Source organism: Panicum virgatum, chromosome 1K (assembly GCF_016808335.1).
Source record: "Panicum virgatum strain AP13 chromosome 1K, P.virgatum_v5, whole genome shotgun sequence".
NCBI lineage: Eukaryota > Viridiplantae > Streptophyta > Magnoliopsida > Poales > Poaceae > Panicum > Panicum virgatum.
Window position 1 is genome coordinate 21,946,633 of NC_053136.1, and position 12,225 is coordinate 21,958,857.

The 12,225-nt window shown below is 46.6% G+C and overlaps 1 protein-coding gene and 1 long non-coding RNA gene across 2 annotated transcripts; both read right to left on the reverse strand.

Annotated features, from left to right (window-relative positions):
- Positions 1-2,880: 2,880 nt before the first annotated feature.
- LOC120651767 lies at positions 2,881-3,372 on the reverse strand. Its single transcript, XR_005666309.1, has 2 exons — positions 3,227-3,372; positions 2,881-3,103 (listed from the first exon to the last, which is right to left on the reverse strand). It is a non-coding gene; the product is annotated as an uncharacterized LOC120651767 (long non-coding RNA).
- A 5,068-nt stretch (positions 3,373-8,440) lies between these two features.
- On the reverse strand, positions 8,441-10,286 carry LOC120699333 (mitogen-activated protein kinase kinase kinase 18-like). Its single transcript, XM_039983296.1, has one exon. The coding sequence runs from the start codon at positions 10,180-10,182 to the stop codon at positions 8,476-8,478; it is 1,707 nt and encodes a 568-aa protein (XP_039839230.1). The 5' UTR covers positions 10,183-10,286; the 3' UTR covers positions 8,441-8,475.
- Positions 10,287-12,225: the final 1,939 nt, after the last annotated feature.

Sequence of the window (12,225 nt, forward strand, 5' to 3'; positions counted from 1 at the left end):
TGTTCATAACTTTGTCTATATACTTCAATTTGTGCCTTCCCCGGCAACGGCGCCAAAAAAGCTTGTTGGCGCCTACCAACATCACCACCGGGAAAGCAGCGATGACGCCCGCAAATGCCAATTTGGGGTGGCAGTATTTCATGAACCACGAATAAATCCGCAAACACACGGAATACCGCTGTAGCATTTTACCTAGGAGTATACCGGGGTGTCATTTATATTTCCGCAGGGAAGGCGGTGAGTGAAGATGATATAGACTAGTTGATGAATTTTATCTAGATTGGATATTATCATGCATAAACAGGAGTAAGATATATAACATGGTAGGAGGTAGAGTGACACACACACGAACTACCGTCTTGGATAAATAAATAAAAGAAAAGATAAAGGATGCTCTAGGCCGGGAGCAAGGCAGAAGTTAGAGCTCGAGTCAACTGTGCTAGACTAGCTATATCTATACCATCTTATGGTTAGATCGTCAGAGATTAAACTACACAACATGGAGACCGCTATCGAAGCAACGTGAGGAGCCCGTACATCCCGGCAGCTTTATGTACCTCCTACCCCCCATACCGAACGTGGAGGATTACTCGGACTCAGACAGGACTGTCACCACCTGCCGGCTACCTCTACAAACCATGGGTATAGTTCACATCCAGCAACTCTTAGCTAATCTAGACACCATGTCTACACTAGTAAGCGATACTCTAGTGTCTCGCACGGATCCCCCACCCTCCGGATGGACAGACATCACACTAGAGCAAACATACGAATACTGGAGCAGTTGATAGAGTTTGAAGCACATTATATTAACAATCGCAAGCATAGGGCGATCATGCAATGCAAGCATTGAACAATAACGCAATCATATCAAGAAGCATATATCCGATAACTCTGAACATACTTCAAGCAGATATCGGTAACCATAGTCTAATTCTATTACAAACAACCGAATATTACAAGAGAGAGCTAGAGATGAACCCATACCAGAACTCTCGAGCAACTCCGGCGACTCGAAGACTCCTAGACTTATCCTAAACTCCACTAAGCCTAAAGACTAAGCAAGAGGTGAGTGAGGTGTGGTGTGTGTGTCCCATTCTCTACCCCCCCCCCCTCCCTCCTTGTATTTATAGCAGGGAGCCACAGGGTGAAGCTTGTAGAACCGCCATAGGCATCCAATGAGGAGGTGACACCCTGGCTGGTTGAGGCGGTGGGGCCCACGGGCCAGGTCGGCCGACCAGGTGGGTCGGTCGGCCTGCCCGAGGCTCCAACTGCCCCCAACTTCTTCCAACGGGCTGTCTTGGGCCTCCTATTGTCTGAATGTCGGGGCTTGCTTTGTCTTGACTAGTTTTGGATTGGTTCTTGGGCTACACTTGGTCCAATTGAGCCTGAATCATCGCTCTAATATTTTCTGTGATTTTATGCCGGGCCAAAGTGTGCTTGCAACCTGTATATTAGCTTAAAAACACAACTTGCATTTTCTAGAAGGTGAAGTGTGGTTTAGGGACTTTATTGGATAAAGGTGCGTGTAAGAAATGCAAACTCTCATGATTTTCTGATCAAGTTGACGCCTGCAAATGATCGTTAGTGAGCGTCAACAACGTGCCACTTACAAAGAGGGCCCACAAGTCAGAGCAAACGGGGGGCGCCAAGGCAAATGCACCACAAGATCTTGACAAGGTCCCACATGTCAGACTCCCTGAGGACCTTCCATGTATCATGGCGTGCCCCCTACTCCTTCCGATCACCTTCCATGTATGCATTTGGCGGGAACCGACCTTGAAGACTACAAAAGGGGCCTCCCTCCACCTCTCACCAAACACACCATTTCTCATGTGAAGGAGTAGAGTAGAGAGGCTCCACACTTGTATCCTTAGCCTAGGGAGTGTGTGTGGAAGGAGTTCAGATAAGATCCGAACTTGTCGGCGTCTCTTCGGCTTTGTATCTCTACGGATACGGTACGTTTGGAGTACATATCCGGGTTCTTCTATTCAGTGAGTCCTAGTTAAGTTATTCTTTTGTTCTCATTCATTCGCGGGTTCATCATCCATTCTCATAGCAGATACTCTAGAAGAGGGCCCCTGATAAAGACGGGATAACCCTGCGCGACTCTAGAGTAGTAGTCGAAGGCATAGGCGTGGTGTCTGGGCCTTAGATTACCTTTGTTTGTCTCGAGCTCAGCTGGCATTGTGGGGTAGACGGCAGGTGGTGACAACCCTGTTCGTCTGCTACGGAGACAGTCTGCGTGGTTAGTGTACTCCCCCCTGGGTTCAACATAGAGCGATGTATTTTGATATCCAGATGATGTATTTTGATATTTGTATAGCTATACTTATATACGCTGCCCTGTATACGTAGCTGTGTGCACTACAAAAAATCTGATGATCCATGACGATTGAATTTCGTCACAGATCACTGAAAAACCGTCATAAAACAGTATCTATGACGATCTCAAATAACGTCATGTATTGAGTGTCACAGATCACACCTCGTGACGTTCCTTAAATTTTCATCATAGATTGCTCGATCCATGACGTTTTAAAATCGTTATGGTATGTCTCCGGGCCCCCTGAAGCCCAACCCAAGCCCGTTTTCTATGACGAAAATTAACATCACGAACAGTATAATTTTCGTCACAGATTCAATTGCCATGTCACACATTGATGACATGAAGGATGACGTGGCTGCTGACATGGTGATGACATGGATGGCAGTGATGACATGTAAATTGACGTGGACGATGACATGGATGCTGACATGGCAGTGACATCACGCCACATGGACCACGATGTGGCAGCAGGCGCATGAGCCAATTTGGGCCTTATTTACAAGGCCCATATGAACAGCATGATCATTTCAGCCCAACCCAAGATACAACAATAAATTAACATCTCATCACATAAATGTTTGATAGAGCATTTCATCACATACAACAGCAAATCCCCTAAAAAATTTTCATCTAGAATTGCAATGAGTTGTATTTGAAAGCTAACATGCAATGGCAATCTATACATAAGGTGTATCATTTCTCTTTTTTTTCTACAAAGGCACTCAAACAAATTCGATGCACTTGGTTCTTGGTCTTTGTACAGAGCCCTGAGAACTGCAAGCATGCAACAAACTTAATCTTTCAGCATGGAATCACATTCTAACTTTGGTTTCAATCTAGCAAAAATCTCACAATAATGCATAACTAGCCTCACTTCACATAGTCATGGCCACTTACCATCTATATTCAATTATTTCAACAACTAGGACTTTGAAGGAAAGCACGACCCTAAATTCTAGCAGCAAATGAGTTCCTTTTTGGCCATACTTGGTTAGGAGCAAACACCTAGGCATAAGCTATTGATGTTGCATCACTAAGCCGAGCTGCCCTGAAATAATAATACCAACAAGTGATCACAGTTAGTCTCTGAAAAGTCCTAGTTGCAGCAAATGAGTTCCATCTGAAGTCCTAGTTGTAGGTATTTTACGTCTGAAAATAAAGTAACACAAGTAACATAGCAGACCAGAAAATGACTAGAAAGATTTGAATATAACCTAACTTGGTGGCAGCACTAGGACTACATGACAACTTTGGCTTTTTCATGCTCATCCGAGTTTCGCCAATTGTTCCTACCAGAATCCACAGCCTCGGAAAAAACAAGCAAGAAAATAATGGATCAGCAGCACGAACTGGTTCTATTATAATAGTGGAATTAATGTTGTAGACTTAATTAAAATACTATGCTCGACAATTGATACTAGTGATCCATTAGGACAAGCAAACCACTTGCTAACAGGAATTAAAGTAGTTCTTAGCAAGACTTCACTAGCAATACTCATACTTGAGGGGCTTCATTATCAGAACTTGGGTGTTGGCAGACAATTATCTGATCATGTGCCATGTGTCTGTGTAGAGATGGAGCACTCGACAAAGATATACTTACATCACTGTTATCAATGACATGACTGCAGTTTGGGCAATCCCAGCTCCATGCTTCTGCAATCAATTCCTTTATCTGGTGATGCCCCTACAAGTTGTCAGCCATGGCCTGCAACAAAAGGAACATATTGCAGCTGGGTCACAAGTAAATGTAAAGGAGAATTTGAAGACAGTCAAACTAAATAGAATTTTTTTTTCATATTGCCATTTTGCAGTGTCTGTCAACATTCACTAATAATATATGTATCTGAAATGATCTATGAAATATCAACTAAGTAGAGTATATTGGGGGTGCTAACACTGGATTGCAGTCTTGCAGACTATCAAAGATATCACAGGCAATCTGGACAAGAAAGTAAATTATTAATGGACAAGAACATGACTTGGAAAGTGTAAGCACTGTGAAACAATATGTTGTAATCTCTTCTCTCTTTCGACAGGACATGATAGACAACAAGGCAATAATCAAAACTAGCATACCAAGTATAACCAGTCACAATCAGGCAATCAGGTAACTAATAACCAGAGCAGCCATAGCTAATCCACAGATCATAGGCACAGGCGCACATCACATTCATACCTGCAATCTAGACGAGGTTACTATTTCCGTGAATCTATGAGATCCACATCGGGGTGTAGGCAGCTGCAGAAGTGCAGAGCACCTCAGGAAGCAGGCCTAGGTTCTCGCCAACATTGCAGGCGACCCTAAGCAGTACAAGGCGGTGCTGGTCGACGCCGAGCGCAACCTTGAGCCGCGGTGGCCGGCTCCCCGCCTTCACCGCTGTCGCGCCGCACAGCCCCGCATCTCGATCGTCGCCATCCGCCTCCTGGCGCCGCGGCGGTGTGTCGGAGGGGCTGTACGAGAGTGGCGGCGGCTGGATCTGAGGAGGGCTGACAACCCTACTGAGGACCCTAAGCAGTACAAGCCGGATGCAGTGTCTCCGCGGCCAGGCGGATCTGCTACCCGACGGTGGCCCACTTGCGGCCCTAGGTTGCGCGCCAGAGGAAGTCGAGGGAGAAGCGGCCTGGCGGCGGCGAGGAAGGCCGGGCGCGCACTTGGGGGAGCAGTCGGGCGCGCACTTGGGGGAGCAGCCGGGCGCGCGCCAGAGAAAGTCGAGGGAGAAGCGGCCTAGCGGCGGCGAGGAAGGCCGGGCGCGCACTTGGGGGAGCAGCCGAAGCAGCGACGACCGTTGCGGCAGGAGCCGGCAATGAGGTGGCGTCCGCCATCGCGCGAGGAGAGAGGAGCGGCGAGGAGGGAGCGGCTAGGGGGAGGGGATCTGAGCGTGGAGAGGATGGGCTAGGGTTCTGCTGCTTTTATATCATGGGAGAGTGATTGGAGCCATTGGATCGGAGATGGACGGTTAAAAACAGTTGGGCTATTTGGGCTGAAATGGGCCTGCTTTGCAAAATATTTTTCTTTTTCTTTTTTGATTTTATTATAGTTTTGTGAAGTAACATATAAAAATAATTATCTTTTATACACCAACTTATTTTTTACATGTAATAGACAACATTTAAGTTGACACGTAGGAGTTTCAAGATTTTTTGAACAGATTTAGTATATTTTGTCAATTAAATGAATTTCTATGTGCTTTTCTAAATTAATTCCAAGTTAACCTATGTACCTCTAAACCAATTCAAAAAATTATAGAAAAATTATATTTAGTCTCATATGTTCAAGTCTAGCCCATTTCTCGAAGATAGATAAAAAAATTTAATTATCTTCTAGGAACAATTAAAACTTCTATCTCCAAGTTATTACACAATAATTGCAATAATATGTAAAGTTGGTTGAAAAATCCTAAAAATTGACGTGACAATATATTTTTGGTCCATGTTCTATCCATAAAAAACTTAAATAATTTCACTAAAATGAGACCACACATTGTTCACAAATGGATACATCTCTGATATTGTTTTTTACAACTCAACTCAAACTTTGATATTTAAGTACCATATAACCTTTTTGAACTTGTATGAACTTCAAATTTGGACACAACCTTAGGTTTACCATAACATTAGAGAATGTGAAGTTACATTATCAATTGTTATAAAAAAATATGTTTTTTTCTATTGTCTACTTAGGTGTAAAAATAAGCCATATGAAAAGTATCCGGTAAATAGAAATTTACATAAAACAAATGGCATTAAATGAAATATCATGATTTTAGAAAAATTCAGAAAAAAAAGCATCGGATTTGGAGTTGTTATGAGGTATAAATACCAACTACAAATTTTAATTCTAGATTAAAAAGACAAAATGAGTCACACATATATTGTTCTTCATCTCAAGTCACGTGGACTTTTGCTTAAGTAACTTAGATTTTAACTAAATTTAATACTGTGCCTAACCACAAATCCTCTGGTGGTGAATTGGCAATGGAAGTTTCGTCGATTCGTTAGGTCTCAGGTTCGATTCCGCTAGCAGCCTATGTGCCATTTTAATTTCTTTTATTCTTCTTTCAGTACAAAACAATTGTAACGTGCAGCCCTACCACATGCAAACGGTTGGTGCCGTGGTAGTGCTGCTGGATATTAATCATGTGGTCTGGAGTTCGAGTGTTGGCTATGTCAAAATTTTTTGAGCGCGTGTCCATGTGTCTAGCATGAGGTTCTTGGTTCGATCCCCCACGTTGCTGTAAAAAATACAATTTACAAAGGACAAAGCATGTAAAGTATCGAAACGTCCACATGAACGCGAGTAGCGTAGTGGTAAGTGCCACGGATGCTAGTCCTGTGGACATGGGTTCGAATCCCGGCTCCTCAGTTTTTTTAGCTTGGATTTTTGATGGGCCTTTGATCCTTGCTTAGCTCAATTTGCTTAGCTGTGATGGTAGTGATGCTGGTAATCTACTATGGGGTCTGAAGGTCGAATTCTGGGCGCGCAGAAATTTTTTTTGTCTTCACCATTTCAGTGTTAAGGCTGTTGAAAGTTTTAGATATGTATTATGCAACAAGTGTTAAAAACAAAACTTCTTAAGTGTATTCACAAACTGGCGAGTAGTGCAGTGGTGGGGAAATATCATACCTATTGCAGGATCGTGGGTTCGATCCCAAGTGCTGCATTTTTTTAGTTGGGCTCGGTTGGTACTACGGGTGAGCTGCTGACTCGGCTGGTGATCTGGTATCTCAATGGCAATTGCCAAATCTTCATGTCTTGCTGGTTGCAAGTTCGATTCTTGCCATCATCCTATTTTGTATTTTTACTATTATATAAAATTTTGTTTCATAGTTCATAAATATATGCCAAAAGGGACTATGACGTTTTCTATGACAATAATGTTAAAACGTCATGTTTTGTGGGCTCAGCTATGACGAATTCAATAAAACGTCATATTTTGTGGGCTCAATTATGACGAATTCAATAAAACGTCATAAAATTCTGGGCCTAGGGTCCATACCTTCAAATTCGTCATAGATTGTGTGCAATTGTGACGCTACATTAAAATATCATAAAATTTTCGTCATAGATCACCACATTTCTTGTAGTGGTGGGAGCCCCTAGGAGTCGGGGCCCTAGGCGGCCGTCCCCCCCCCCCCGAGCCGCGTCTGATGGTCAAATTATTATTTGGAAGACCGTGCCATATTTTAGGATGCATTAGGCCAGGCTCAGTTGGAGTTTCATTGGCCTAGATACCTAGACTGAGAACTAGGTAACTGTGCCAGATGAGTTTCATGGTGATGAAACTCTCATCACATTTTATGAAACTTCATCATTCTCTCTCTTTACCATATCAGTAAAATTAATGATATTTAATATCATAAAATACTCTATAAAACTCTAATGAGACTGACCTTATAAACGTGGAAGGAAGGAGTAGCAATTAAACGTTAGCAATGGGATCCAAACAGTATCTTCAACTATCCCGGCCCACCTCCCAACCAAAGAGGCGACGACGAGTCCACCAAGCTTTTCGCATCAATTGGCAGGCAGCTCGATGAGCCCCAAAAGTTGGTTGGGTCAGGTGGTTGCACGTCCTTCCTGCCCTTGCTTTCGCGATCCTCGTGCCCAGCAGCCAGTACCTTACCAATCACCAATCGGTTCTGACGTCGCTTCCAAATTCCTTCTCCGCATGTGTTTAGTTGCAAAATCTTTTTATGCAAACTTTATTATTTATCTATCACATCAAATCTTTTGCCTCATATATAGAGTACTAAATGTAAGCAAATAAAAAAAAATAATTATATAGTTTTGATGTACGTTGCGAGACAAATCTTTTGAGACTAGTTAGTCTATAATAAAACAATATTTATCACAAACAAATAAAAAATACTATAATATCTGATGTAACTCTTTTTATCACCTTCTTCCCCGAACGGCGCCTGCCAATCGCCTCGACCCACCAGCCAGAAAACGGCATCCATCATCCGGCCGTATCGAATTTTCGTAGCGCTCTGAATCTCCGATGCGACTGGATAGCGAGTGAGCTTGGGATCTCGACGTGTTGTGCTGTGCACGCGATGCTAGACCGAGGCGTGAGCCGTAAGCTCCCCGGCCCGGCCGTAACCACCACCACCACGGCACCATCATCCTCCGAAAATCCACATTACGGCTCACGCCTGCCACGTGACGAAAGGGACACTCCCCAAAAGGTAAAAACGAGTCGGCACGCTGGAAAGTAAACGGCTGCCAGCTCGTACGGAAAGGAAGCGGACCCGGCGTCATTAACTACCGAACAGCAGCATCTTTTTTTATTGCCAGAACTTGCGAAATTACTGCTATGGCTGGAACACCTGTCATTGTTCCTGCCGCTAATCACGCCGTTACAGCCACACGAGCTACTACCACTGCCAGAGCTCGCGTCGGCGTTGCCTTGGGCCGCTGAGCCGCAGGCATGGTGGCCATGTGACGAGGCGTGGCCGTCGGGAGCGTGCGCGCGCATGTGCTCGCCGCCACTGCCAATTTGTTCCTCGGACACTCCCGTGCTGCTGCTTCCGGCGTCCGCTTCGAATCCCGCTGATGCTGCCGTGTCGTTGGAGTTGTCGCCGACGCCGGTGTGCGCGCAGACGGTGATCCAGTGCTCACCGCTCCAGGTCCAGTCGGCCGCGGCGTCGAACGCCAACGCGCGGACGCGGTCGGCGGGCGTGAGCGCCCCCGCCGTGTCGGTGTCGGAGTCGGAGTCCTCCCAGAATGCCTGATCGAGGACGCTCCTGGGCGACACCCGCAGCTCGATCGGCGAAGCCTTGGCGGCGGCGACGGGATCCATGGGCGCCGAGGAGGACGCGGCGAACGGGTGCAGGAGAAGCTGCTCCGCAGTCCACCGCTTGGCCGGGTCCCTGACCAAGCACCGGGACAGGAAGTCCTTGGCCTCGTCGGAGAGCCAGGCGGGGGCCTGAGGGACGTCGCCGGAGTGTGCGACGTGGTGGAGCACCGCGACGGGGTCGGCGAACCGCTGCTGCCACGGTGCGCCGCCGGTGGCCATCTCGATCACCGTGCACCCGAGCGCCCAGATGTCGGCCGCCGCCCCCTGCATCTCGCCCCGTGCGGCCTCCGGCGACATGAACATTGGCGTGCCCCTGATGCCGGCATTGCCGTCCTCGTCCGCCATCCAGCGCGCGCAGCCGAAGTCGGCGAGCATGGCGCGCCCGTCGGCGCCGAGCAGCACGTTCCGGCCCTTGACGTCGCAGTGCGCGACGCCGGCGCCGTGCACGTAGGCCAGCCCACGGAGGACGTCCGCCGCGCGCGACCGTATCACGGCCTCCTCGCACCGACCCCCGCACCGCTTGATCTCGTCGGCCAGCGACCCGCCCGGCGCGTACTCCAAGAACAGGTCGTAGCACATCCGTCCACTCCCGTCCGCCGCCGCCGACACGTCGGCGCCCAGGCACGACACCACGTACCGCGAGCTCAGAGCAGAGAGTACACTCTGCTCCCGCTGGAGCACGCCGGCGCGCGCAATCTCCACGGACTTCACCGCGAACACGTCGCCCGTGCGCCGGTCAGCGGCGAGGGACACTGTGGCCGACGCGCCACGGCCAATCACCGGCCCCTGCAGCCACTCCCGTGTCACCCCCATCCTCGCGCGAGCTTGCCGGCTGCCGCCGCAAGGATGGGAGACGGAGGAGACGAAGCTTGTACTCCCTCCTCTTGTTTCTTCTTGTTCTTGCAGTGGTCGTCGTTGTTGGTCGCGGTGGCAGCGCTGAAGGGACAATTGGGGAGCTGGATATGTGGAGTATATGTTGCCGCTGCTTGTGCTCCGCGCTCCTTTTAGTGTATGTGCCAAAATATATATATAGGAGGACGCCATTGGCATTGGAATGTAGTTAAGTGTAGGCTGTCCAACCAAAGCAACTAGGCAAGGAAGGGGTGAGAGAGTCCAAGCTGTCACAGGGAGATTCTCCACTTGTCACAAAGGGAGTGGCTGAGGCAATTTTGGGGAGATGGCAGGGGGGGAGAAGCCACCTAAGAGCATCTCCAAGAGTTTCCTAAACCAGGTTGGCATTTTGATTTTTTTGGCAAATGAACAAAAAATAGTCTCCAACAATTTAGCAAACAACTTGACATTTTTGTTAACTTGGCAAAATCCTGCCCTTCCACGTGCATATCTGCACGCGCGGAGCAACTTGGCATCGCTTCTTTCCAGCATCGCCGCGATTCACGGGCTCACGGCGCGCTCTCCCATGCACGCCAGGGACGAGGGACCGAACAAGAAAAAGAATTCGATCAACCAGAACGGCGTTGCGCTGTGCTCGATCGATGTATAGGTTCACGTTCAGCTAGCTGTCTCGATCGGAGGAGCAGATGCTGACTGATGGGAGGAGGAGATAGCCGGCCGGATTAGATGATGGCCACCGGCGTTGGAGTCCGCGGTGGCTGCTGGCGGCGGGATGACGGCGCGGCGCGCGACGGGAGCGTCGGGAGGAAAGGCGACGGGATGTGAAGCGGCAGTTATTGTTTGTGGGCCTCTTTTTTATTTTACCAAGTCCAAATGGCAAATTCTTGGAGATAATTTTCTTTTTAACTTGGCATATATTTTACCAAGTTGCCAAAACATAAGATTTGCCAAGTTAATTTTGGTAAACTCTTGGAGATGCTCTAACAAAATATTTGTATTTGCAGGAGTTTGAGGAAGGGGACACTTGTCCATGTTGCCTTGGGGTTTTTCCAAGCTCATGAGGTTGGAAATGCAATGCCTTGTGACCTTAATTTAATGGGTTGGTTTGTATTCTGATGCAGCTCATGAGTATACCTGTATACTGTATTGTGTATAGTTAGGATGGTTGGTTGGATGGATGGATAGCGAGGATTGGATGGCCGTCAGTGTTCAAAAACCAACTTAATCTGGTATGATGATCGAAGGGGTGTTTTAGCAAGATATAAGAATACTACAAAGCAGGAAAGAAGAGACTTAGTGGAAGTAGTTAGTTGTGTTATACGCTCATTGTGGCAAATTAAGATTTAGAATTCATCCACAAAATAATATTTTAGTTTGGAACAACCTAATGGAGTAATGTGGAGTCACAAGGAAAAGTATACACCGTAGACAAAGTATCACACCCAGTAGCTTCACAAGTCTCTTTTTCTCTCTAGAAGTCATCTTTGGCTTTGCACCCAAGGATTGCTCATGATTAGATAATACTTTTTATTGCGTAGGGCGTGTACTCTAGTTAATTAGTTGTTCATTCTGGTTTGAACTTCATGATGTTGATGCCAATACCAAACTGTGTTCTTGTGTGAGCACAAATACAAGTTAAATGAAGCCTAAATAACACAATTCTAGTGTATTCATTTAGTCCATAATCTTAAGTTGGTATGCCATAATTTTTCCTATCAGTGGTTGTCTTTCCAATTTGAAATCAGCTATAGCAATTATGCAGAGGATTTGTTCCGAAGCAAAAAGAGTAGAGATGTTAGCTTCAGGACTTGGATCCATTCCGCTATCAAGCAACAGTTTACACAATCCGGATAATTAAAAACCATAGTTAAATCCACATGTGAATTGCAACGATTGAGACATTCCAAATCCGGAGGCTTTTGAAACTTAGAATCAGGCTAAAAAAAATTGCACATCAGTGGTCACTGGTCACCCCATCAGTACAGCCAGTACATTTAGCTGGGGCCTCTGTTTCCCAGTTTACCATACCATGCGAGTTACTAAACCATTGTGTTTCTCTCGTACATTTTCTAATGCAAGTGTCTACCTCTGCTCAACTGTAGTTACCAATAAACAAAGAGGACTCGCATAGTTGCATTCTGTTCGCACTGATTCGATACACAGTGCTGCAATATCCTAGTATGTATGCAGCTTAGCCAAATAGAGTGGTTGGGGTAGATCATCGATCGTCGTAGTCTGTTC

What these genes read in the sequence shown, in the direction of transcription:
- LOC120699333 (XM_039983296.1), bottom strand. Translation starts at nt 10,182, where the DNA reads ATGCCAATGGCGTCCTCCTATATATATATTTTGGCACATACACTAAAA.